This window comes from Nyctereutes procyonoides, unplaced genomic scaffold (genome assembly GCF_905146905.1).
Source record: "Nyctereutes procyonoides isolate TBG_1078 unplaced genomic scaffold, NYPRO_anot_genome, whole genome shotgun sequence".
NCBI lineage: Eukaryota > Metazoa > Chordata > Mammalia > Carnivora > Canidae > Nyctereutes > Nyctereutes procyonoides.
The window spans coordinates 70,840,691-70,849,978 of NW_026575146.1; the positions used below are offsets into that span (position 1 = coordinate 70,840,691).

General features: G+C 45.5%; 1 protein-coding gene across 1 annotated transcript in view; it reads right to left on the reverse strand.

Annotated features, from left to right (window-relative positions):
- LOC129500085 (zinc finger protein 160-like) overlaps positions 1-7,156 on the reverse strand; it is a 43,821-nt gene extending 36,665 nt beyond the window's left edge. The window contains 3 exon segments of the mRNA XM_055310215.1: positions 76-202; positions 1,555-1,645; positions 6,910-7,156. Coding sequence (XP_055166190.1) covers positions 76-202; positions 1,555-1,569 — 142 coding nt within the window. The 5' untranslated portion in view covers positions 1,570-1,645; positions 6,910-7,156.
- Between the last annotated feature and the right edge of the window lie 2,132 nt (positions 7,157-9,288).

Genomic DNA, 9,288 nt, shown 5'->3' on the forward strand with positions numbered 1-9,288 from the left:
CAAACAAGGCAGTGGCTCCCAAGAAATTCTCAAGAAACACAAAGATAAACTAGGGAAGTTTGAAACTAATCTCACCCAAGGAGACCAGGTTCCTGTAGTTCTCCAACATCACATCCCTGTACAGGGCTCTTTGGGCAGGAGCCAGGTACTCCCACTCCTCCTGAGAGAATTCTATGACCACATCCTTGAATGTCAATAGTTCCTGAAATGAAAGCACATTTCACCAAGGGGCCATCAGGAGAGTACTTATTTCATAAAAATGAGAGGAGGACAGAGTAGCCAGATAAATACATAAAAGATCATTTGCACAAGTCATATATTCCCAATGTTGGTTTCTTACACTTTCCCAATAGCAAATTTCCATCAGCTAAACTACTTAGTTTTATAATATTGTGCCAGATAAAATACACTAAAGAAAAACTTCAACAAATGGTAAACTATGTGTAAGTTCTAGATAGTATCTTGTAAATACCATATGAGAGCTAATTTCTACATAAGCTACAGCATGAGTAGTGTCTTCAGGGATGACCAAGTACACAGTAGCGTCAATGAAAGGTGAAAACTGGAAAAATGGGAAGCTGATGATAAGAGAATGACCAGAAGTTTTGACACTCCCCATATAATAAGCATTACTTTAATACTTTAAAATGTTAACTTGTATAAGATATAGCATCCAGTTAAATGAGTATTTGTTCCCATTTTACACAGGACCCAACTCTGTCACACACACACTCTAAGGAATATGCCTCTGGTCAAATAGGTAATAAATTGCAAGACCCTGCACCTGAACCAGGGGGTCGGGCTTTAGGATGGAACCCACACCACCACACGGTGAAGTAACAAACACAACAGTAAAAGTCTGTTGACAAAGAGGGTTTACTAATGGAGAAAACCTGAAACAAGTCCAAGGCTGAAACACAAACCTGGATGAAAGGCCAATATACATACATGCATACACACATGCATAAACACACTATTTTTACTGCTATTAACTTTTTTATGTGGTACTATAGAAAATATTTAAAGCCATGAAAAATATCTCAGACATACTGTCAAGATAAAATAAAGGTTATTTATGAGATGATAACATCTTTTTTACATACTACAGGCTCTGGCCCATACACACTTTTGCACACAGGAACAAACACACACTGAAAATAACTGAGATCAAAGCTGTAGTCTCTAGATGACACCTATTTTTAGAATATCTCTTTGTTATCCTTTTTTATCCAAGTTCATTTGAGTATTTCTGGTACAATAAACATGCATAAATTGTATTAAACGTAAAGAACACTGTCAGTGTTACTCTATTTAGCCTGCTTACACAAATAACGCTGTGAAAAATTTTTTTGGAATAACATTTCACTTCTACCTCCATTAAATAAATGTACGGAAGTGTATGAGCTGGAATGCACATGCAGAGAGCTGCTGAAGGAAGGCCCTGGGGTGAATGTGAGCAAATACATCAGGAGAGACACTTGAGAGGGAAAAGAGCTAGCCCAAGTGGAGGTGAGGACGCAGAGGACAGAACAAGGAACTGAGCTAGGACTTTACCTGAGAAAGAGTCATTCCTGATTCTTAGGCTTTCCTCCTCTGCCTCCTCTGGGCTTCTCTTCCAGGCGAGATGGGCCTTGAGACAACAATCCTGAGTGTCAAATATACACTGTTTAGCGCTTAGTCAACGTACACGTTTCTGTGCCACAACCACACACACAGGAAGATTTCCCCACGTGGTAGTCAATCCTCTGCTGCCCACTGCCACAGGAGGAATGCAGGGACAGTAGACTGCTACACAGAGACCAGCAAGTGAGCATTCTGGCCTCTTACTGCAGAACTCACTTCCCTCCTGGTGAAGCACACACCTGAGCTGCAGCAGTGGGGATCTATGCACCCTCCCTTTAAAGTCACAGACCCACCCTGCTAACCCCCCATACAGAGGACGAGGACACACAGCACTTTCTACCTCTCTCTAGATCAGGGGCTGCTTTCAGTCCTCATTAATGGAGGAGCCAGAGCCCTGGGGCTTGATGCTGGATACAGAGGCTGGCCTCTATTGCTCCCAAACACAAGAAGAGAAATCTCTGTGGACTGGGCATAGGAAGATTATGCAAAATGCCTCAGCAATGCAATGGCAAGTCAGGGTGGAGCACCACTCCAAGGAAACCAGCTGCCCACCCCACCCACCTGTGGTTCTGCTACCTCCTAGGGCCCTGTCCCCTGTATCTAGATGGTGCAAGAGGAAGGAGCAGAGAGACTCATGCTGAACAGGCATTACAGGCCAGAGCATGGAGTGGGGATGAGGCTGGAATGGGACATGGCAGTGTGCGAGATGGCCTCACTAGAAGGTGATATAACAAAGACCTGGAGAGGAAGTTCACCATGTACATTCGAGGAATTTGAGAATTCTAGGCAGAGGGACCACCTTAGGAAAGCCCTAAGAGGGAGTCCTGACCCTGGCCCCAGGAACAGCAAAGATATCTGTGGGCCTCAATCCCAGTGAGGGAGGAGACCAGCATGGGATCAGATCACAGAAGTAGATCAGGAATGTCCAGCGTGGTCTTCTGACACTGTTCTCCTCCACCCCACGTGAATCTTGGAAGCCGTGTACTCTTTCACCGATATTGCCTTTTTCTCCCCCTCACTATGTATTACAAAAAAATGTAATGTGCTATGTATTTTGAAAGCCTGCCAAGATGGTCACCAAAGCCCAGGAAGATGGCACTACTCTGAACTGGGAGGTGGAGGACCACAGGGAACACAAATGGAACACCTCTAGGAAACAGGAGGTCATGTTTGGACACTGTAAGTGGAGATGTCCCAATAGAAATGTCAGAGACACAGTTGGACAACACAATCTGGCATTCAAGGCAGAGGTCTGAAATGGAATGTAAACCTGGGAGACCTCAGGGTGTTTAAAGGCCAGAGATAAGGGGATATCAAAAGTCCCTGGGTGTACAGAAGAGGTCCATGACTATCCCATGGGGTGCTCTTCCCATCAGAGAACAGAGTTGAGGAAAAATCGGCAGAGGAAGTGAATCAGCTGAGAAGTGAACAGAGTGGAGAGAAGAAAATTAAAACACACACAAATAAAAGATGACATCTGTCAATACTGGATGTCCCGAAAGTCAGGATAAAATATCTTTAAAATAAGGAGAGATTACTGTTCAACATGTTGCTAATCAGATAGATAAAGACAGTGAGTTAGCCAGTTTTAGAAAACGTAAAAGCACCAGATCAGTTTCCTGTCCACAATTTCTTTGGGTAGGTACCCACAGGTGGATCTGGTGGATTATCTGAAAATGCTGTTTATTTTTTTAAAGAAATCACTAACATTTTTTCAATAGGGAACACACCATTTATAGTCCTTGGAGTAGTGCACAATACTTTCAGTTTCATCCCATTCTCTCCAGTGCTTATCATCTTTTGAACCGTACCCATTTTTTTTTTTAGCATAGCCCCACAAGGGGGCATGATTTGAGTTGCAGTCCCCTAATCATTAGGAACATTGAGCATGTCTACATGAACTTACTGGCCATCCATCTGAAGAAATATCTATTGTGGTCTTTTGCCTACCCTTTTTTTTTTTTTTTGCATTAATCTATTTTTCTTTTGTTGTCTTGCTTTCTGCTGTCATATCCAGAAGTCTGGATTTTTATACATGAGGGCGATGGGAAGCCAGTGGAGAGTTCAATGCCAGGGTTTGACAAGACCTGACTTCAGATTTACTCTGTAAATGTATCCTCTGGCTCTGAGCCTCGGCCTTGCCTCTTTCCTCACAGTATTTTTCATTGTTGTTGGGTTAGGACCAACTTAATCTTCTAATCACAACTGTAACCATCCTGCAGAAAAATACCACACAGACACACATGCAAAATTTCAGTTGCTTTAGGGATCACGGTCATTCAGATTTCCTGCTCTTGTCCTTCATCTCCATGCTGCAGCTGGGTTCACCAAGCCCTAGGAGGGAAGCCTTTTCACAAGTTACCTTGAGAACACCTGAGTTCAGTGGGAACTACATGTAACTGAATTTTGGAAGGGTGGCCTAAATGAGGCATGGGGCACTTTGCCTTTATCCTTATCATCTCATGTCTTTTTCAAAAAGTCCATGTGCCTGGCTGTCTCAGTAAGTACAGCATGGGACTCGAACTCTGGATCCACAGAGCAAGCCCCATGTTGGGGTGGAGCTCACTTAAATAAATTGGTAAATAAATATAAAGTGCACTCCCTTAAAAAAAAAAAAAAAAAAAAAAGGACACACACGCAAAAAAAAACCCCAAAAACATTAAAAAATGAAAAATTCCAGAATCATCTAAAATATGCCTGAGCAAAAGAAACTTCTTTCATGGTCTTAATCAATGGGGAAATATTTTTTAATATATTTTTTAAATTTATTTATGATAGTCACACAGGGGGAGAGAGAGAGAGGCAGAGACACAGGCAGAGGGAGAAGCAGGCTCCATGCACCGGGAGCCCGATGTGGGATTCGATCCCGGGTCCCCAGGATCGCGCCCTGGGCCAAAGGCAGGCGCCAAACCGCTGCGCCACCCAGGGATCCCAGTGAGGAAATATTTTTAACATGATAATTCAAAAAATGATAAATCAGATTTAGTACTGAATACTGTGAAAGTGGATCAGCTACGGAAACAAACTCTGAGCCTATTACTTCACCATGAATAGATCAGTTCTACTGGAACAAAGTTCATAGTCCATCCAGCCCACCTTCATTATGTTCATACAACGGACCTGTGGGACCTGAAGGGAACATCTATTTTGGAGCTGACATCTTACTTATTAGACCAATCACATCAAGGAAGGAGAGATGCTGTCAAAGATTACACTAACTTACTAAGCTAGGTTCTGATTATGTAGATCATGGACACCCTTACCAGATACACACTGTAATAGTCCAAAATCATTTACTAACGACAAAGGAATATTCCAACATATGGTAACAAGTAGAAAGAACGCAGGGCTTGTCACTTGAAGCACATAAAAAATATTTTTTAAAACCAGGTTGGAATTTTTTAAAAATCTAGTATCTTCTGGGGTCAAAGCTTTAATTTCTTTTTCTTTTTCTTTCTTTTCTTTTCTTTTTTTTTTTTTTTTGAGAGGGAGAAGGTGAGAGAGTATCCCAAGCAGACTCCACCCCCAGCACAGAGCCTTAGCTGGGGCTCTGACGACCCTGGGATCATGATCTGAGCTGGTATCAAGGGTGTCAAGAGTCAGATGCTTAACAGATTCAGCCACTGAGGCAACCCATGGGGGTCAAAGCTTTCACCATAATGCAACCACCTAGTATTTAGAAAAGATTCACAAGAGCTGGCTTAAGATGTCGCCAAAGCTTATCGCAGAAGCTTGTAATGATTCTTTACAGAATAGATGTCCAATACACCTCAATTTGGTTTAAAAAAACTAAATGTAAACGAAGTAGCAAGAAAAAGTAAATCCATTTAAAAGAAAAAGAAACACTTTTAATGTTGCTTTAAAAAGCATCATGCACGGACTCATTCTGTAATTTGTAATTCTAGGCCATCTTCCCATGCCATCCCAGGATAGGAGGGTGACCCATAAGACTAAGACAGTCTCTCTCCTCTCTCTGGCCAATTAAAGGTAGCAAATACAAGCTAACTTATAACGCTAATAATTATAAAGCACACGAGCCTTACAAGCAGTTCTGTAATTTTCTTTCTCATCTGTTCAATTCAACCAAGCAAATTTAAAGTTGAATGCCTAATGGAGACACAAGTCCCTGTATCACAACTTAATCACCATGTCCCATTAACCAGCACCCACCCAGATCTGGGTTCCCCTGCTTTCTCTCTCCGAAGGATTTCTATTCATCTGTTCGGGTCTTTCTCTCTCCTGATTCTGGCCGCTGGTTCTCCTTTTCTGTGATTCCCCTGTCTCCTCTCTTGCTTTCTCTCCTTTTCTCTCTTCCTTTCCCTACACCAACACTTTCTGGGGAACTCTGGAAATCCTTAGTTGCTTCCAAGCGCTCCGACCGTTGGGATCTCTACATATTTCGGCCTCGCCCCCCCCCCGCCCCGCCCCACCGGTGTCCCTCTGCTCTCCCCGTCCCCTCCCCTCTTTCCTCTTACACCGCCCCCCCCCCAGCTCCGACTCACTGGCTCCCCGTCTGGCTAAGCTCTCGCACTGCCGCCGCTTTCTGTCCCCGCATCGCCTGCCCACAGCTTTTTCCTCCTTCCCACCGTGCGTGGGAAGTTCCTCGCCCTTGCTGCCCCCCTTCTGTTCACCAGGGACCCCTCCTAGGGGGTCCCCTTCTTCTGGAGCGCCTCCCTTTCCTCCACATTTCGCGGCGACGTTCCCGAGTTCCTGTCTTCCGCCCTTAGGGCCTCGTCGCCAGTCCCTCCCGCATCCTCCAGCTTGCCGTATCTTTACGGACCCTCTCTCTGATCTCTCTCCTCTCTCCCTCTTTCTCCCGCTCCTCCTCTCCCTCGTCGGCCGCTGTCCTGGCCTCCCTCCCGCAGCCACGGCTTCCACGAGGCCCCCCAATCCTCGCCTGGGGGAGGGGACCCGCTCCGTGACTCCCCGCCGCCTCCCGGACCTAAGTCCCTCCTGAGAGCCCGCCCCGAAGAGAGGGCCCTTCCCGGGCATCGGTCCTCTCTCCACAGGCGGGGCTGCCCCGCGGAGACCTCAGGAGGCTGGGGGTCTGCGCAATCCCAGGGCCAGGGCCAGCCGCCGGGCCGGGCTGCGGGGCGAGGCGCACGCGCCCCTCTCCCTGTTCTCACGCGGCGCGAGGGGCAGGGGCGCCGGGGACTGCGTGGGCCCGAGGCTCGGAAGACCCCAGGCGGGGATGGCCTCTGCACCAGCTGAACCAAAACCAGCCGGACCTCCGGGGCCGCAGCGCCGCCCGCAGGGATCCGTGTCTCTCGGCGACGCGGGACTTACCGCGGTGGGAGGCGCAGGTGAGGGGACGCTAACGTGCGTGGAGAACCCAGATCCCAGGGTGACAGGTTTGGGGACTGAGACGCTCAGGTAGAAAAGAGAAAGTTAAAAACCCTCAGAGGCCGATTTGACGTTCGCTCCAGTCAGCCGCTTCCGGGTCGGTGAAGAGCGGCGCCTGCGCGCCGAGGGAACAGCGGGTTAGACGCAGGCCCGTGGGTGGTGCTTCCAGCAGGGGTTGGAGTGTGAACGCCGCCCAGACCGCGAAGAGCACAGCGGGTGGGCGGGCCTGGGGCGAGGCCTCAGCGTAGCGCTTCCGGCAACAGGAGGGACGCACTGGCTTCCCAGGCCTTGGCCCTGAACCCGCGGACAAGTTGGGGCGGAAGTACGCACCAGCGCTTCCGGTAAGGAGAGAAAATCTGAAAGGACCCGTGGAGCTGAGGTGTTGGGGGGCGTGGCCTGGCGGAAATTGGGTGGAGAACTTTCGGTGCTGCTTGATCGGGAAGGTTTGCCCTAGCTAGGATTTCCGGAGGGAGGCCAGGACCAATCAGCGGGGTGGACAGTGCCTGACTTCCTCTGGGCCCCACCCCCCAGGAAATTTTTTTTTTTTTTTTTAATTTCTAACCCTTTCTGTTTCTTTTGCCTCCAGTGGGAGGGGACTGCTTCATGCCTATTTAAGTTCATGTTTGAACAGTTTGAGGTAAAGGGTGGAGTTGTGTGGGATATATTGTAGAAAGTTAACCTGGTTACCAGGGTGAAAGAGGCTTTCCTCAAAACCTGTGAGAACACTAAATAGCTTTTGGCAAGAATGTGGAGAAAAAGGAGCGCTCCTCAACTCTTTTTCCTAATGCAGACTGGTGCAGATACTGTAGAGGACATTGTGATTTTATTCCAAAAGTTGAAAATACAACTACCTTACTACCCAGTTATTGAAACTATTGGGTATTTACCCAAGGGATTGGGAAACACTGAATTAAAAGGATATTTGCACCCATATGTTTATTGTAGCATTATTTATAATAACAAAATTATAGTAGCAAAGAAGTGTCCATCATCTGATGAATGGATGAGAAGATGTGGAATGTATATACAATGGAATATTGATCATAAAATGGAGTGAAATCTAAATCTTGGCCTTTGCAACACCATGGATAGAGTTAGATAGTATAATGCTAAGTGAAATAAGTCAGCCAGAGAAAGACAAATACCATATGATTTCACTCATATGTGGAGTTTAAAACCAAAAAAAGAAAAAAAGAAATGAATTAAAAACCAGACTTTTATCTACAGAGAAAAATTGGTGGTTACCAGCAAGAAGGTTGAGGTCAGGGATGGGAGAAATAGGTGATGGGGATTAAGACTAAACCCATCATGATTAATGTACAGAATTGTCAAATCACTATATTGTACACCTCAATATAAAACTGAACTATATTGGAATTAAAATTAAAAACTTAATTTTAAAAAAAAAACCTCTTTTGATGAAGAGGTAGAGATGGACTCTAGTTGGGACCAGGTCCTCCATGGGGAGTTATGTGAGACATGGCTGGATCCAGTAATATTTCCTGCTTTAGAAGTTAAGCAATTTAAATAAGCATGGAATGCACCTGTCTATGCAATAGATGCAGACTGAAATGTGCAAAACTATACCAATGCAAAAATGTGTCATTATTTATTTATTTTTAAAGATTTTATTTATTATTTATTCATGACAGACATAGAGAGAGAGAGGCAGAGACACAGGCAGAGGGAGAAGCAGGCTCCATGCCGGGAGCCTGATGCGGGACCTGATCCCAGGACCCCAGGATCATGCCCTGGGCCAAAGGCAGGCGCTGAACCGCTGAGCCATCCAGGGATCCCATAATGTGGCATTATTTAATAACATTTTTCAGAACATAATTTATATTTTTGTCCCCATTCACCATGTACTCAATCATGTATTCATTTCTATAGATGTTCATAGACATAAGACCTGGGGTGTGGGAGATGAGGGATAGATGTGATAATTTAGGTCACCAACCATTGCTTTAAAAAAGTTTTTTTAGGTAAGCCCAGGTGGCTCAGCGGTTTAGCGTCGCCTTCAGCCCAGGGCGTGTTCCTGGAGACCCAGGATTGAGTCCCACCTCAGGCTTCCTGCATGGAACCTGCTTCTCCCTCTGCCTGCTTCTCCCGCTGCCTGTGTTGTGTCTCTGTCTCTCTCTCTGTTTCTCGAATAAATAAATAAAATCTTTTTAAAAAGTTTTTTTAAATATAGATCTAACTTGAGTTGTTCAATATAGTTGTGAACATATTCCACACTTGTGGTGACTGATAAAAATTACTTTCAGGTAAACCTTCGTGACACCATAATCCATTTCTAAATACAATTTCTAAACATAATTTCAA